The sequence below is a fragment of the Ahaetulla prasina genome, chromosome 2 (genome assembly GCF_028640845.1).
Source record: "Ahaetulla prasina isolate Xishuangbanna chromosome 2, ASM2864084v1, whole genome shotgun sequence".
NCBI classification, from domain to species: Eukaryota; Metazoa; Chordata; class Lepidosauria; order Squamata; family Colubridae; genus Ahaetulla; species Ahaetulla prasina.
Window position 1 is genome coordinate 144849529 of NC_080540.1, and position 17531 is coordinate 144867059.

Sequence of the window (17531 nt, forward strand, 5' to 3'; positions counted from 1 at the left end):
CCATATCACACCATCACCTTGAATAACAATCATATTAAAGAGTTGCATGAAATCTAATATATATAATTTTGTCAGTGCTAAATTATATACAATTTAAGAAAGCAATACTATTCCTTTTTTCATGTTCTGAACAGTAAAAAAATGATTTCTAATTGAAAGAGTCCAAACCATTTCAACTCACTGATGCCTAACAGATCACTGTTTAAGTCGAATAATTTTCTCTTTCGCTGTGTAAGGTTTCCCCAAGTTCAAGCTTTTTATATTCCATCTTCCCACTGTAATTCTGTTTCATTGCCTCTGATGTTCTTTTCTTACATCGTAACATCTGCAACCAAATATCCAAAGGCTTTTAATCTAGCCATTTCATAAAAACTATTAATATTCCAAAAGATCATCAGTCTTCCTTAGTAACAAACAGGGTGAGAGTCCTCCAATGTTAAAGTGACCAATCGTCCTCCTTTAGGGAGGACAGTCCTTATTTTGTAAGTTTTGTCCTCTCTCGAAGTGTCCCCTTACATGTCCTCCTTTTCGATATTTGAAGACTAATCTGTAAATCTCCGTATTCGATCGATGCTGATCCAATACATTGCGTGTGATATGACATATTTGTTTGACAGGATTCGTCAAGGCTCAGTACAGTGCAGTGAGATGCAAGTATGAAATGCATGCACTCCGCACAGGAGAATTGTTTTGAGAGAGTGCACCGTGCGCAAGGGGCTTATTTAATTTTTACCGAAACACAACATGGCACACACGCACGAATTAGACTCACTTCTTTCTCAGTGAATATTCAATTATACACAGATGAGCACAATAATTCACATTTTATTAATTCATTATCTATTTAATAATTTCCAAATATGTATAATTTTATTTACAAGTTTATTTATTCAATGGAAAAGTACTCATTTAAATAATAATTAATAGACATGTAAGCATAATTACAATTTCAAATGTTATTGTTACAAATGTTTTTATTATGCATTTATCATATTATAGTGTATTCTGTATTATTGTTGCAATGAATAAAATGTTTCTTTTATTTACGATATTTTTTTTCTTCAATTTATTTGTGTCCTCCTTCTCATTGTAAAAAAGTTGGTCACCTTACCAATGTGAGAGGATCATCTGTCATGGGTACTCATTTTGAGCCACCAATAACCAGACTGACCGAGATTACAACACAACACACTGGAAATTTGGACAATTGATTTTTATAGGTTGACTCAGCCTTCCATCCTTCTGAGGTTGGTAAAATGAGGACCCAAATTGTTGGGGGCAATATGCTGACTCTGTAAACCACTTAGAGAGAGCTGTAAAAACACTGTAAAGCGGTTTATAAGTCTAAGTGCTATTGATACATCTCCCCTCGGTGAGAGCAGGGAGCATTTTAAAATAGGAAACCTTACAAATAAAAGAAAAGGGAATTATAAATGTCTAGAACTATTGACAGATACATCTTAATAATAAAACTATTTTATATTTTAATTATTTTCTATAAGATCTTTATCTACACTTGACTTTAAAGTCCAATTTCACTATATTCTCATATCTTTCTGTTTTGTATCTCAGATATGTTTATTTCTGACCCATTTGCAGTGTTCTTAATCTCATTATCTCCATAGTCACTCTCATACATCTTTTGTTACAGAGTTCAATCTCTCTTATCTTTTTTTAACTTCTGCTGTCCATTTCTGCAATCTTTACTTTTTTATCCTTCTCTTTATTTGTTTCTGGCTGGACTTCTTGATTCTTTTTCTTTTATGTCACATCTTTATATCATCTAAAGGAAACAGCTTGAAAAACTTTTACCTCATTCCAGACTGAGGAAAAGAAACAAACAGTTCTCACACCCGGTTTTCTCAGTTGCTGCTTCCTTTCCTGTTACTTCTACTCATTAGGTTATCTATCATTTGCCCATTTACTTTGGCTCCTGAGGTTTGGCTCTGTTTAAGCCACTTCTTCATCCTGAGGTCCATGGTTGCAGACACCCAGGTAGTCATCTTGTCTTCCCTCTTTCTTGTCTCCTGTCCAACATTTCTGTTGTTAGCTGTCTTTTCACTGCCATCATCCTGTACTATACAGTATAATCAAGCACTTTATCTTGTCTGGGCAGCTGGCATCAACTGGTAGGCAAAAAGTGAAAAGGGCAGAAATAGCGGCGGGGGGAGTAGGCAGGTGGGGGGAGTTCAAGAGGTGACAGTCCCTTCCCCTATGGAAGTTCAGGGCTGGGAGAGATCAAAATGGCTCAGATCAGAGGGAATATTGGACTTACCTGAACATTCATTCTATGTGCGCTGCAGGAGAGTCCAAGCATTGGACTCTCCTGCAGCGCACAGGAGAATGGATCCTTCCCTAACGACCACTGGGATTCAGTTAATGACAACAGGGGCTGCCAAATGTGTTGTTGCTAAGTAATGCAGTCACATGACACCACTTTCATAACCATATCACTTAGCAATGTTAATTCTGGTCCTACTTACCGTTCTTAGCCAAGGACTACCTTTAGTGCAGATTTAAAACTGAAGGAAGAAACATACTAACCTGCACAATGCTGATACTATTCTAATAGAGAAAAATGCAAAGGATCTAGAAGGTTTATTAATAAAAGTCAAGAGCATAATGAAGAAAATGGGACTAAGATTAAATATAAAGAAAACCAAACTATTGGCAAATACAGCAACCAGCTTTAGAATTTATAATGAAGACATCAATGTGGTAGATAACTTCTGCCTTTTAGAATCAACATCAACAATAAAAGAACAAGCTTTCAATTTTTGAATTTTGGTGTTGGTTAGAGTTAGGGGTTGTTGGTCTTGTCCATAATGTCCAACACTATCATCCAGTCTTTTTTTAAGTAACATCACATTTTAATGCCATTTTGATTTAGCATTGTTATTTTATGGTTTTATTGTTCATTATTCAGAATAAAGTTATTTTTATTGGCCTCATAAGTACAATTTATAAATAAAATAAGACTCCTGAGACTACCATAGATAGGCCAAAAAACAAACCAAAGGATTGAGGAACAATTCAACCCAGAATCCTCATTAGAGGCACAAATGACCAATCTCAAATTATCCAATACATTATGAAAAGACCTAGTTCTCTAGAAAAGGCTGTAATAGTGAGGAGGATAAAAGGAAAGAAAAGAGGACAACCAGCAGCAAGGTGAATAAACTCAATTGCAGTAGCAATGGAAACATTCACTACTGGAAGACCTGGAAGATCAGGTTAAAGTCAGATTGTCAGGAAGAAAAATATATCTATGTGGTTGCTAAGAGTCAACACCAACTTGACACATAATCAATCAATACCTATGTCACATAATTCCAACCTCAATTGTCATGAACTGTGACACTGATATTCAGCAATTCCATCACTGAATTCTGAAGGTTACAAAAGCTACCAAAAGAGTTGAAGGCTGCAGATGATCCATTCCTGCCTTATTTTCTTGTTTGTTTGTATCACTCCTTTATTGTTTCCACAAATAACTCAAGGTAGTGAATATATCCTCCTCCTATTTTTCCCAAAGCAACAACCTTGTGAGGTGAGTTGGGCTGAGAATGTGACTGGCGCAAGGCCATCCAGCTGGCTTTCATAGCTAAGGGGGGTCTAGAATTCATGGTCTCCTGGATTCTAGCCTAGAGTCCAAACCACTGACAGTAAAAATACAACTACTGAGGCAAAAATGAAGCATGGTACTAGAAAAAGAAATGTAACTACCAATTGGTAAGGACAAGCCATAAGTACAGATGAAGCCACCTTAATAAGCTGATGTCCTATTAAATAACAAAGGCCAATCTACCACATCAAAAGAAACCAAGTCTCTTAGAGATAAAATAACAACCATGATCTATTTTAAAAATTACTCATTTTGAAAATATAAAAAAGAACATCATTCTAGCATTAATTTATCTCCAATTAGAATAGAATAGAATTTTATTGGCCAAGTGTGATTGGACACACAAGGAATTTGTCTTGGTGCATATGTTCTCAGTGTACATAAAAGAAAAGATACGTTCATCAAGGTACAACATTTACAACACAATTGATGATCAATATATCAATATAAATCATAAGGATTGCCAGCAACAAGTTATAGTCATACAGTCATAAGTGGAAAGAGATCGGTGATGGGAACTATGAAACGATTATTAACGAAACGATTATTAACGAAATTCTTACCTCTGTTTAGATGGTGTGCTAACCAAAGCAGATTCTTCTTTAAAAGAAAGTTTCCAGGATTCATCTGGTTTATGATCACTCTGGCCCAATTCTTCCATGACCCAGTCACGTACATCTTCTGGGATGTTACTCCAAGCTCTTTTTGAACTTGGTTCATCAAAATAGATTGACTAGATTTTCAAAATAGAATATTGAAAAATATGTTTCACAATGTAAGTTTCCAGAAATAATCATTACTTTGTTTAATAAATTGCAAATTAACTCTAAATACTAGGTAGTCATTGGATCCATTCAACAAACTATCATCTAGTATAATGACCTAAGCTCTTGACATAGCAGCTCATTTCAATTTCAATTAATATACCCTTCAATACAAGTTTAAATCAGATATGTATTCAAATGTGCACAGGTTATTTATTTTACAAACTTCCCTATTAACATATCTAAATCTCCTACAACTATCATGACAGTACTATACTATCAATAGACTGAGGCATATTCAAAAACATACAGTTCTGTCTGCTTTCATATTGCAGTAGTAAAATCTTTGGCTCATATCTTCTCATACTATGTTTTCTAAAAAAGCTCCCAAGACATTACTAATGCCCCAGAATTCAAACTTTCCCTGATGAGTCCTGTGAATGCTATATTCAACATCTCTCATCAAATCAAGATTTAAGGAAAACTGCAGATGTATTAAAATTACTGAAATAACCTCCAGAATATGACAGCAATTAATAGCCATGTAACCTGGTTTTACAGTTGCTTGCAGCAAGGTCATGCTCAGCATCTTTGCTACTACCTGTCTTTGCCCTAAATTTTCCTGATGCATCTTATCACATTTAACAGTGCTAATTCATATTTTAGTTCTTAATGTTAATACCAGTCTATTTTAAATTAATGGTAACATCATCCTGTGATGTATTATTCAACTGAATATTAAGCATCTGGAGTAAACCCAGGCATTGATTTGGGACATTATTATGGGAGCTCTGGCATGGGCAAATGAATCTAGTACTTTTGCATTTTTATTGTGCCTCAAAGCAGTTTTAGTTTATTTCTTTTAGCCTAATTCTCAGGGTGGGGGGATTGTTCATTCCCCAGAGTTTTTGAATAACTGGGCAGCAGTATAAATTGTATTAATAAATAAAAGAAGCCCTAATCAGTTCTCTCTTCCCATAAATAGAAATATGAAACATACTGATTTTAAATTATAGCAAAGAATTATATATTTACCATGTATGACGGAAGTGTTTTCAATATGCCTGATTCAGGTTTTTGTGTAAATGGTCCCTCCAACACTCCTCTCTTTAGCATATGAAGAAGCAGTTTTGCATATAAGTTTCTATTCTTTCTACCAACAATTCCTGTACCAGCACCTGAAGGCTCACAAAATTTTTTAATCCAAACAGCACATCTGTAACGTTCTAAAGAAGGCAAAAGATACATTTAGGAAACAGAAATTAGTAACAATATTTCTCCATCCTAAAGTCAAATATGCAACTTCTTTATTTCAAGATAAAGATTATGAAACAAATGTATTACTTAAAATGTTGTGCAGAATATTATCCTTAAGTACCTAATAACACAACAAACATTAAGATGCCGGCAGCCTAATACATTTACTTCTAAGTTAGGACTCTTTTTTAAAATTAAACAGTTACATGCTACATTAATAAAAAGTTACATGCTACATTAATTTTTAACTTAATTGGCAAATTAATAAATTTAATTAATTGAGTTTTTATTTTAACATATTTATTCATGTGAAAAGAAAATTATTCTTTCTGGGCTTGTTTAGACAGCCAAAGTGTGACTCCTTTGAGTATTAGGCAAGTTCTTATACCAACTTCAGTAAGCAATGACAGACACTTCCAACATTTAAAGGCACTAGGCACTGGGAAGCAAATACATTTTTAACCTCTAAATTCATAGGAGAAATTCACATTATAGACTAATCCTAATATGAAGATTGAGAGGATGGCAAATGTTTTACATTCTTTTCCTCTGAAGATTGTGGGAATTTAACCGTTTTTCCAAACAAAAAGTTCTTCTCCTTGTATACCTTTCTTTCAAGTTGAACTGAATAATAACTTCTTTTATTTATCTCAGGTTTGCCAATGATTGCTTTCTATCCACTGCTTTCATCACTGTATCAAGCTCTCTAATTTTTATTCTTATCCTTAACTCATAAGGTAATTTAAAAATAAATTTAACTTAGGCATGTTAATGTTCTCCAAACCGTCTACCACTTTTATTTATTTATTTATATACCATATTTAAAAACTACCCATCTCTTCAAAGAGAGACTCTGGGCAGGGTACAAATAAGCATAATAACATAAAAACTATATATACATATATACATATATATATATATATACATATATATATATGTAGGTCTTTGGTTGTTCGGGTTTTCTCCCGTGTAAAATTGGAAATGTCTTGGCAACGTTTCAACGAAGTCTCATTCGTCATCTTCAGGCTTCAGCTTCGTGCTTCTGGGAGCAATGTGTGATCGCAGCTGTTTCTTCCTTTTAACTGCTAGTGGGGGTTTGAACTGATTGGCTGGGAGCTTGGCTGTGCTCTGATTGGATGGAGGTTTTTTTGTGTTCTGATTGGCTGGGGGTGTGTCCTGTTTGGGTGGGGGCTTGGTTGTGCTCAATTTAGTCTGTGTTGCAGGGGGATTTGAGCTGGTGAGCTGCATAGCTGTTGTTTGGCTTTGTGATGGTGCTACATCTTCATAGTGGGTGTCAGTCTGCTGCATGTATGGATTGGAGGGGTTTGAAATGGCTAATGTTGCAGCTGCGGTCTGGCTTCTGGTCCTTGGTCGTGCTTCATGATCAGTGTGGGTTTGGGTCTGCTTTCTGGGTGGATGTGCGGTGGTGACATCCTGTGTGGACCTCGTGAGTGTGGGTCTGGTGTCATTCCTCGTGTCAGGGACTTGTTTGTCAATAAGGGCGGGTTTCCAAATGGCTGGTAGGCGGGTAGGTATCATCTCGTTTGTTCATGCTGTGTGGGCGTTTTTCTATCTCAATGAATAGAATAGAATAGAATAGAATAGAATAGAATAGAATAGAATAGAATAGAATTTTATTGGCCAAGTGTGATTGGACACACAAGGAATTTGTCTTGGTGCATATGCTCTCAGTGTACATAAAAGAAAAGATACGTTCATCAAGGTACAACATTTACAACACAATTGATGATCAATATATCAATATAAATCATAAGGATTGCCAGCAACAAGTTATAGTCATACAGTCATAAGTGGAAAGAGATTGGTGATGGGAACTATGAAACGATTAATAGTAGTGCAGATTCAGTAAATAGTCTGACAGTGTTGAGGAGATTATTTGTTTAGCAGAGTGATGGCCTTTGGGAAAAAACTGTTCTTGTGTCTAGTTGTTCTGGTGTGCAGTGCTCTATAGCGTCGTTTTGAGGGTAGGAGTTGAAACAGTTTATGTCCAGGATGCGAGGGATCTGCAAATATTTTCACGGCCCTCTTCTTGATTCGTGCAGTATACAGGTCCTCAATGGAAGGCAAGTTGGTAGCAATTATTTTTTCTGCAGTTCTAATTATCCTCTGAAGCCAATGGCTTCTCTGATTATTCTGTTGTTAAAGTGTTCAGTTTTGGCGATAGTTCTGGTCTTTTTAAAGTCAATATCATGTCCTGTGACTTTAAAGTGTTGGACCAGGGAAGAAGTTGGTTCCTCTTTTTTGACTGAGTTCTTGTGTTCTTCAATGCGTGCACTTATGTTGGTTTGTCCGATGTATGGAAAAACCCGATGTATGGAGAAAACCCGAACAACCAAAGACCTACATACAAACACCCGTGAAAACCTCAGAAAACATATATATATAATATATTATAATAAAAACAATTAACACAGGAATAGTTAAAGTTCAAGATTAAAAAGGTGGAGGAGGGGCCTCAGAATACTAGCCAGCCCAATGGCTGCATGCTCTTCTATGGGCCTCAAGCAAGTTGACAGAGCCAACCAAGCAATTACAAACTATCAGGAGGGTCGGGATATGGCTCATCTGTGCGTGGAGAAGGTTCCAAAGGGTGGAGGGGCAATGGCAGAGAAAGCTCTTTTCCTGGGCCCTGCCAATCGCAATTCTTTAACCAAAAGGATCCACAAATACCTTCCCTGTCTGACCAAGTGGGATGGGCCAATATAATGGAGTGAAGACAGTTCCACAGGGAATCTGGCCACATGCTATGTACAGCTTTAAAAAGCATAAACACATCTTGAATTGGACCCAGATGCAAACCAACCCCCAAAGCAGCTTGTGCAGCTATTCTTGGGGAACCTACAACTGCTCACACAGCCTCATTCTGTACCAGCTGAAGCTTCTGGGTACTTTTCAAAGATAAACCCAGCTAGTGCACATTGGATTACTCCAGACAGGAGATGACCAGAGTGTGAGTGACTGAGCAAAGAGCCTCCCTACCCAAGAATGAGTGTAACTATCACACAACATGAAGTTGAGCAAAGGCTCTCCTAGCCACGAATGTTACTTGCTCTTCGAGCAAGAGCCATGAGTCCAGGAGGGTCCCTAGATCGTGCACCTGTCTGAGGTAGTGCCAAACTATCCAAGACCAAGATGATAAACAAATCCCTCATCACCCACCCACAACCACTCCACTTTACCAAGGTTCAGCTATTTCCTATCCAGATCCCCATAGCTCCAGGCACCACAAAACAACATCCACATCACCCACTTCATCCAGGATGGAGGTATATAAATGAAGATACCACACCCAATGGTGACAGATGATCTCATCCAACCCTTACATGTTAAAAAGGAGAAGAGAGAGATCAATGAGTCCTGCATACCTACAAAGTAGGGGGCTGTGAACACCTCATTTCCTATCAATACTAATTGGGACTGGTCTTAGAAAAAGAAAGTGGACCAGTAAAAACCATCCCCAATTCCCTAAATTGACCCAAAAGAATACCATGGTCGATTGTCATGAAATCCACAGAGAGGTCAAGAGAAGCATGGATGGATGGACTACCTCCATCCCACTCCTGCCAGATCTAACAGTGCAACCAATGCCATTTCTGTACTGTATCTGTTCAGCCTGAATGTTGACTGAAAAGGGGTTCAGATAATTCATTTTAATCAGGGGTTTTCTGGAGTTGCAGTGCCACCACCTTTTTATTTTATTTATTTTATTTTATTTTTTAAATTTATATACCGCCCTTCTCCGAAGACTCAGGGCAGTGTACAGCATAAATAAAACAAATGTAAAAAAAAATTAAAATACAATATATATTTAAAAATCTAATTCCATAAACCGAAAATTTAAATTAGGAAGATAAAATTATAAAATAATAAAATAACCCCACTAAAAACCCGTAATTAAAATTATCATTAGGCCAGCCCTGCTTGATGAAAGAAAAAAGTCTTGAGCTCGCGCTTAACTTTTGACCTTCCTTGCTCTATCTCTTTTTATAATTGCACATTTGAGATATGTATAAAACTACTAGTACCTCATTTTGAACAAAGTATTTTTTTTAAAAAAAAGGCTCCTTTATAAACTCTTTAGTTTTTTTTAAATAACAGTAAAACAGTAATCAAATTTGGAATTAATTTTGTAATCAAATTTGGAATTAATTTCTTGAAGTCCCCGTCTCTCAACTTACATCTCTTCAAAAGGCAACTGAAAAATGTATAAATGGTAAACTCCTTACGGGAAGCAAAAGGCTTTCAACTGAACCTTAACTCATGACATTTTCATGTTAGAATTGAGCACTTGTATCTCTCAGTCCATCTAAAAATTGCAGGGCTTTTATTTCTAACTCTGCAGTTCCTTTTCTTTCATCTACAATTTTCTCAGCCTGCTTTGTTCCTTTAAATCTGTAAACTTGAAGTAACATTATTTTTTATGCTTTCTTCCTAAATATCCCTTTTTGTCAATAACTGAGTCATGTGTTCCATGTTGAAGTTTCTGCACTTCATATTCTATTATTAGAGCCACTTTGTTCATTGCCTAGAATCTGGCAATTATTTTGATTGGTATCATCATTTTATACTAATTTATTTTTTATGTTTAATAATCTTTTATGAACTTCTTCTCATGTTTCTATTTTTTATTTTTGCCCATTGCAAAATATGTATTTCCTCAGACTTCCTTAAACCTCTGGTTCTTGCTTCCTCAAACTCTCCATTCAACAAACTTTTTTTTTTTTAATTGTATTACCACCACATGCGGCAAAATTAGTTTACTTGTTTAGAAGTGGTGTAATTTCTTCAATATTTATTTTGGGACTAAACAAATACGTTTTGAAATCTCACTTGGTGCTACTCCAAACTGATAAACTATAAAGTTACTGTTATTGAAATTCAAATTAAATTGAAAACATCTTTCTCATAATTTCTTTTCCTCATAAAGTACTAACTTGGGAGTGGAGTTATTATACTCTATCTCTCACTTACTCAGGAACAGCTGATTATGGATAATGGATTTTTTTTAACAAAAACATTATATGAAAATAGAGAGAGATAAAGAATTGTTTTTCTTTACTAAAATTCTTCTACCAATACATTTCTTTCATTTTAAATATCACAGGCAATCTCCTAGTATTATATGAACAGCTTTACAGTACTATAGGACCAAAACAGTTCAGTTACATCAGTTCTTGCTTACTGATGAGCTAAAGCAAAGGATATCACGGCAATTTTCTTGGTTCCTCTCTCTTTCCAGACACATTATTAGTACTTTCCCTTTTTCCTACAATGGCAGAAAAATCTCTGTCTGCTTTGAAGAGTTTCAGAGATACCTGTGTGGACAACCCACAGTGTAGTTCTCGATTTATAACTGTTTATAAAATGATCGTTTAACAGCACTGAGAAAAGTGACTTAAGACTGTTTTTCACTTATGACCATTACCATGGTCACGTCATCAAAATTCAGATACTTGGCAACTGATTTATATATAATGACAGTTGCAATGTCTCGAGGTCATGTGATTATCTTTTGCGACCTACTTACAAGCAAAGGCAACGAGGAAGCCAGATTCACTTAACAACCATGTTACTAACTGTAGTGATTCACTTAACAACTGTGGCTAAGGAAAGTCGTAAAATGGGGCAAAATTCACTTAACAAATGTTTCATTAACAACAGAAATTTTAGGCTTAATTGTGGTCGCACATAGAGGACTACCTATACACACACTCATATATATATATATATACATGTGTGTTTGTGTGTGTGTGTATACATACACACACATTATATATGACTGCCTATGCACACAAACACAATTATATATGACTACCTATACACACACATTCTTTCACTTTCACTAAGCATTGGATCTGTCTCCATACTACTCTCTCCATCACATCATCGCAAAAATATTTTCTAAGTTATCAACTAAGCAGTGAATTCCTATTTATGTATCTCAAAAACATTTTATTTTATTTTTCTGTTTTGCACTGAAAATATGAAGAAAAAATTGTGTATCTGCCAGTATGCAAGTTTCTTCCAAATCACATTTACCAGTAATTTTAAGAATTAGGTAACATTATTACTTACTTTATTCAGTCATGTTTCTATGTAATGGAAAACAAAATATGAAATGCATCAATTGTCAAATATTTACCTGATTTATGAGGTAGTTTTAAAACATAAGACTTCATATCCACAACATAATGGTCAAATTCTGAATCCAATTTCTCCCATGCTTCTTCTTCACTGCTCATTGTGCTCAGTCAACAAACTATATACAGATGTGTTCTTCAAGATTACTGAAAAAATCATTCAGAAAATCAGGACCAGATTATATCTATCACTATATTCATAACTTAAAAAGGGCATCTAACTTTACACAAAATATTTTCCCTGAGGCAATAAATAATATTTCTTGCCCTCCTCCCTCTATATACCTTTCAGAATAGAAAATTTTAATTATACTGAAAATGAAAATTATACTCAAAATGAAAGCTTTTATATTTTGCAGTTTTTATCTTAGTAGCTACTACATTTTTCCAAATACTATATTTTATGAATAAGTTCAAATATAAGCTCAACGCTGTCAAACTGTTTACTAAATCTGCACTACTATTAATCTTCTCGTCTTTCCCATCACCCATCTCCTTCCACTTATGACTGTATGATTGTAACTTTGTTGCTTGTATCCTTACAATTTATATTGATATTGTTTCCTGATTGCTTATTTGTACCCTATGACTATCATTAAGTGCTGTACCTTAGAATTGTTGATGAATGTATCTTTTATGTACACTGAGAGCATATGCACCAAGACAAATTCCTTGTGTGTCCAATCACACTTGGCCAATAAAAAATTCTATTCTATTCTATTCTATTCTATTCTATTCTATTCTATTCTATTCTATTCTATTCTATTCTATTCTATTCTATTCTATTCTATATAAAGTGAAGCATCAAATAGCATCCAATCCAAAAGCACCAATAGGCCAAAGATCACTGCCTTGGATGGTTATAGGAAGTTTTAGAGTTCCCACTGGAACTGGAGACAAAGCGAAAGGGAAGTTGTAGGGACATCCAAAATATTGATGCTCTGAATGGCCACTTCAAGTACGTTCAGGGGCAGTAGCTATCTTTTTTATGCACAGACATTATAGTATATATAACAGAGAGTTGCTTTTTGATTAGCATTTTTTATGAGAGATGATGAAAATTTGCTTGGCAAATAGAAATCCATGCTGCTGATTGCTTTTTTTCACCTAGCCTACATAAAAATTGCCAAAGCATTTTTTTTATTGTATATGCGTTATTATTATTATTTTCTTGGACTTTGTTTTGGTAGACTGGGATGGCAGCTAATAAGAAGCACACAACTCATAACCTCTAGGATATAAAAAAGGGGGATGGAGTTAGTAACAAGCTCCATTGTTTTCTATGACCCAAATAGTTTAAAAATTTGAACTGTTCCTCTCAACTTGCAGCAATTGGTATATTTTGCATTTTGTTAATCATAAGTATATGAAATCTTTGAGTAGGGGAAATTTAGTATTTTAATAAGCATGCAGACTCAACTTCAGTATTATGAGCACACATAGAGGTAATCCCGATAAGGAATATTGTTATATCTACTTGGTGTCACTACAGAGACTCCTCGATTTACCACAATTGAGCCCAAACTTTCCACTGCTGAGCAAGACAGTTGTTAAGTGAATTTTGCCCCAATTTACAACCTTTCTTGCCACAAGAATAATTGCAGTTGTTAAATTAGTAACGTTTATTAAGTAAAACTGACTTCTTGCATTGATTTGCTTGTCAGATCACAAAAGATGATCATATGATCCAGTAGTGAGTTTCAATTTAGTTTGCTACCGGTTTGCTTGCACACACAACACTTCTGCACATGTGCAGAAGCATCCGGGTGGGTGGGCAGAGTCTCCCACCGCTGCTACAGGTTCGCCCGATCAGAGGCGAAACAATAGCAACCCATCACTGATATGATCCCATAACATGCAATCATCCTACATATATGCCAATTGCCAACGATCATGGGGATTCTGCAATGGTTGTAAGTGTGAAAAATAGATGAGTCATTTTTTTCAATTTTTTTGAACAGTCACTAAATGAATGGTTGTAAATTGAGAACTACTTGTATTAAAGGCAGGACATTAATTCACACTGTTTACACTTAAGATATTTTTGTGATGGTCTTCACGTTCCCCACAGAATAGAACCTAAAGACAATTACAAAAGTCTCTAGGTGTAACAAAACCCATGGAAATTTTCTTTTTTGGACCATTCTAGGGAATTTGCTTCAGCAATCCAATCAAAATATCATAAATCTGTGTTACCTACAACAGCTATACTACTCGCAAACTTCAATGCTCTTTTAATTAGCAAATCATCACAAAGACTAAGGACATTACCAGTCATTCCCAACCTATAGTGAATTGAGCATAGAAAATGCGGTCAAAGCCCCACAAATTACTAATGCATACAGTTAATCCTAACTCATAAGAATTATTAATTATAGAATCTATAGACATACATAGAATTATGAATTCTCTCAGTAGAAATATGTATAAAACTAAATTGAAACAAGTTTGCAGAGCAAACGACTGCCGAAATGCGTAAGAGTTGTTTAGCATTTTTCCAATCAGAGGGGAGAAGCCACTGTTTCCACACAAAAAAACAAAAACAAATAAGTGATCCTCCATGAAAGTGTATGTAGGATAAACTCTTTTAATTGTAATTACTTCATGCTACTCAAAAGTTTGAACCTCTAACTGGATTTTGGTACAAGTCTCACCCATGACTGAGTAAATCAGGGTATGTGTGTATATATTAAGGGGTGTGCATAAGTGCACCCGTGTGCCTACCGTCCCTGTCCTAATATTCCTTTCTTACTTACTCTTTTCATGTATCAAATTACGTTTATACTTTTACTTGTTATCTTATATATATATATATGATTGGCAAATAAAATAATATCTATGTGTGTTTATGTTCACAACCCACTGAGCCACATCCAATAACAGGTTCACACTAGGCTAAAAATGCGTTGGTCTGATTTGTGGCGCAAGTAAGTCAAACCACCCAGAGCCACTAAAGTTCGGTGGGTTTGTATCCCACGGGATAGCAACACCGAACCTCTGTCGCATGCACAATCTCCTCACAAGCACACTTCCCCACATTTCAAGAACTCAGGGCCAAGAAATGTGCCCAACGGGAAACCTGCAGTCTTTGGCTTCTTCAACCCCGACCTTCCTGACCATTATATAGCCCCGTTTACCTCACGCAGTCCACGACGTTGGAGGCTTTGGGCAACCGTTTTCCCACTGAGGGAAGGGATTACTAGCACAAACCCCTTTTCCCAAGGGTGGGAAATGAACGCAAGAAGTCTAAAGGACTGAGACGGAAGTGGGGGACCGAACTGTCTCGGAGACGCTCAAACTCTCGCCGCCGACGCGGCTACGCCTCCTCCACCTCCTCCTCCTACTGCGAAGGGGATACATGAGACTGGGGCAAAGCCAAGGCCGCGCTTCAGCCCCGCGGAGGAAACCCAGGACGGACGCAACCGCTGCTAGGAGCCCATCCAAACGCAGCCAACGGCCTGCGCCCAACTCTCTCTCTCTCTCCCTCAGCGAGGGAGTGTCGAGCAGACCCAAGTGATTTCCGCTTCCGGTGAGAAGCTTGGCGGGCGGTTGCCGCGCAACGCGGAGTTTGTGGGTGTTCTTGGAACGTTGGAATTCTGTCTGGGAGGGGCTGTCTTGGAGGTCAGAAAGGCTGGGTGGGGAGTATTCTGATAGGGGTGAGGCGGTTGGTGGAGGGGGGAACGAAGGAAGGAAAGCGAGGGAAAGCTGCTGCCTTCTGGAAATAAAAGACAAAAACTCGGGTTTGGGCAGGAACGGGTAAGCTCTCTCTCTCTCTCTCTCTCTCACACACACACACCGTTAGTGAAGGTGAGCCCCTGGGGCTCTGCAGGTAAGTACAGGGAGTCCTCGACTTACGTCCACCACGGAGCCCCAAATTTCCATTGCTAAGGGAAAAATTTGTTTTGCCCCGTTTTACTGACCTTTCTTGCCACATTAGGCAAGGGAATCAATGTGATTGTCAAATTATTAACACCGTTGTTAAGTGAATCTGGCTTCCCCAGTGACTTTGCTTGTCGGAAGTTCGCAAAAGGGGATCATAGGATCCCCCTTTTATGACACTACAACGGTCGTAAATATGAACCTGTTGCCGAGCATTCGAATCTTGACCCATGGGGATGCTGCAACGGTCATACGTGTGAAAAAGGGTCATAAGTCACTTTTTTGCAGTGCCATTATAAATTCGAGCAGTCGCTAAACAAATTGTTGTAAACCGAGGACTATTTGTATTACTTTTTTATAAGGGGATGGGTTCTGAATTTAGTGTCCTCCAGGAATGTTGGGAATAGTGAAAGGACTGGCAGCTTCGAGGGTATGGATATGGACGCCGTGCCAGGAAAACTTGGAGTTTTCCATCTTGGCTTCCTGTATTAAAGGCAAAGAAACGGCCTTAAAAGAGAGGGAGAAAAGCTTCATCGTTGGAGCCGAAGGAAGCATTGCAGGAACAACATTAATGAACAGACTTAATCCATTCCCTACAATATTTTGCAGGTGGGAAGAAGCTTTTTAGTGAATTGTTCTTCCCATCTCAGGAGCTGCTTGCCTGAATTGGCTCCAATCTACATCTCTTGCTTTAACTGGGTTTTGTTTCATCTTCTGTGCTCCTTTGCACTGCAGTGATTTGTCTTTCATTGGGTTGTTGCTTTGTGTGTGGGGGAGATATTGAAGAATATAAAAGATGACTAAAATGGCTTTGAGATTGAGAAGGTAAAATACTTGGGAATCACTGACAAATACAAATTGTGCGTTAATTCAAAACAATTATGTTAAAAGTTAAAATGTTAAGGTGGGAGAAAAGGCAGCTGTTGTTGCAATGTATGAATGTATATATTTATAGTCTGCGTTTATTATTTGGATAAATAAGGTGGATCTAATATACCTAATACTCCGTTGATGGCGCAGTGATTAGAAGGCAGTACTGCAGGCTACTTCTGCTCACTGCCGGCTGCCTGCAATTTGGCAGTTCAAATCTCACCAGGCTGAAGGCTGACTCAGCCTTCCATTCTTCCGAGATGGGTAAAATGAGGATCCAAATTTTGGGGAGCAATTTGCTGACTCTGTAAACCGCTTAGAGAGGGCTGTAAAACACTGTAAAGTGGTATATAAGTTTAAGTGTTAGTGCTATTGCTATTCTCCTATTTTTCCCATGTCAACCCTGTGAGGTGAGTTGGACTGCGAGTCACTGGCCCAAAATCATCTTGCTGACTTTCAGAGAGGTGAGGGGGGACTAGAACTTAGAGGGAGGTCTTGAAACAACTGCCAGGGTCCTAGGCTTCCTTGAAGTATTTGTGCTCCTGGCAGTGTCCTCTCTTGCTCCTGCACTCCTTTTACCTGCTGTTAGCTTAGGTCTCAACCCTTCTGAGATGATAGGAAAGTGATAGACTTCAGGTGACCTAGACCCCTCTCAAATACCGGTACAGTCAGAAATTCATGAGGATGGAGCTAATGAGCAGGTTCAAGAAAAGAAATCAGAGAGCTGTCCCCCAAAACAAGATCTAAGCACTAGAAAAGAACAGTTAAAAAAAGATAAAGTATCTTTAAACTTCGGTCTTAAATACATAGAGGGTAACACATATACAAACATGTTAGATATCTGACTTAAAGAAAAGACAGTTCGACTGGGTCATAAAGATTGCTATGGGGTTTAGAATTTAGAATGCATAGGATTAAATGGCTCTTAGTATTATACCTAAAACAGGCCAAGAGAAGAAGATTGAAGACATGGAA

General features: G+C 37.1%; 1 protein-coding gene across 8 annotated transcripts in view; it reads right to left on the reverse strand.

Moving 5' to 3' along the window:
• Positions 1–15302, reverse strand: part of CEP112 (centrosomal protein 112) — a 292963-nt gene extending 277661 nt beyond the window's left edge. For 4 of the 8 annotated variants that reach the window (XR_009153592.1, XM_058170477.1, XM_058170478.1 and 1 more), the window contains exons 1-4: positions 14945–15302; positions 11810–11954; positions 5425–5615; positions 4189–4358 (exon numbers count right to left, since the gene is read on the reverse strand). Coding sequence is in view for 7 of the 8 variants with exons in the window: in XM_058170477.1 (XP_058026460.1) it covers positions 4189–4358; positions 5425–5615; positions 11810–11909 (461 nt within the window). In the remaining variant the exon portion in view is untranslated. The remainder of the gene's footprint in view (positions 1–4188; positions 4359–5424; positions 5616–11809; positions 11955–14944) is intronic. The other 4 variants (XM_058170475.1, XM_058170472.1, XM_058170473.1 and 1 more) reach the window with 1 other exon arrangement.
• Positions 15303–17531: the final 2229 nt, after the last annotated feature.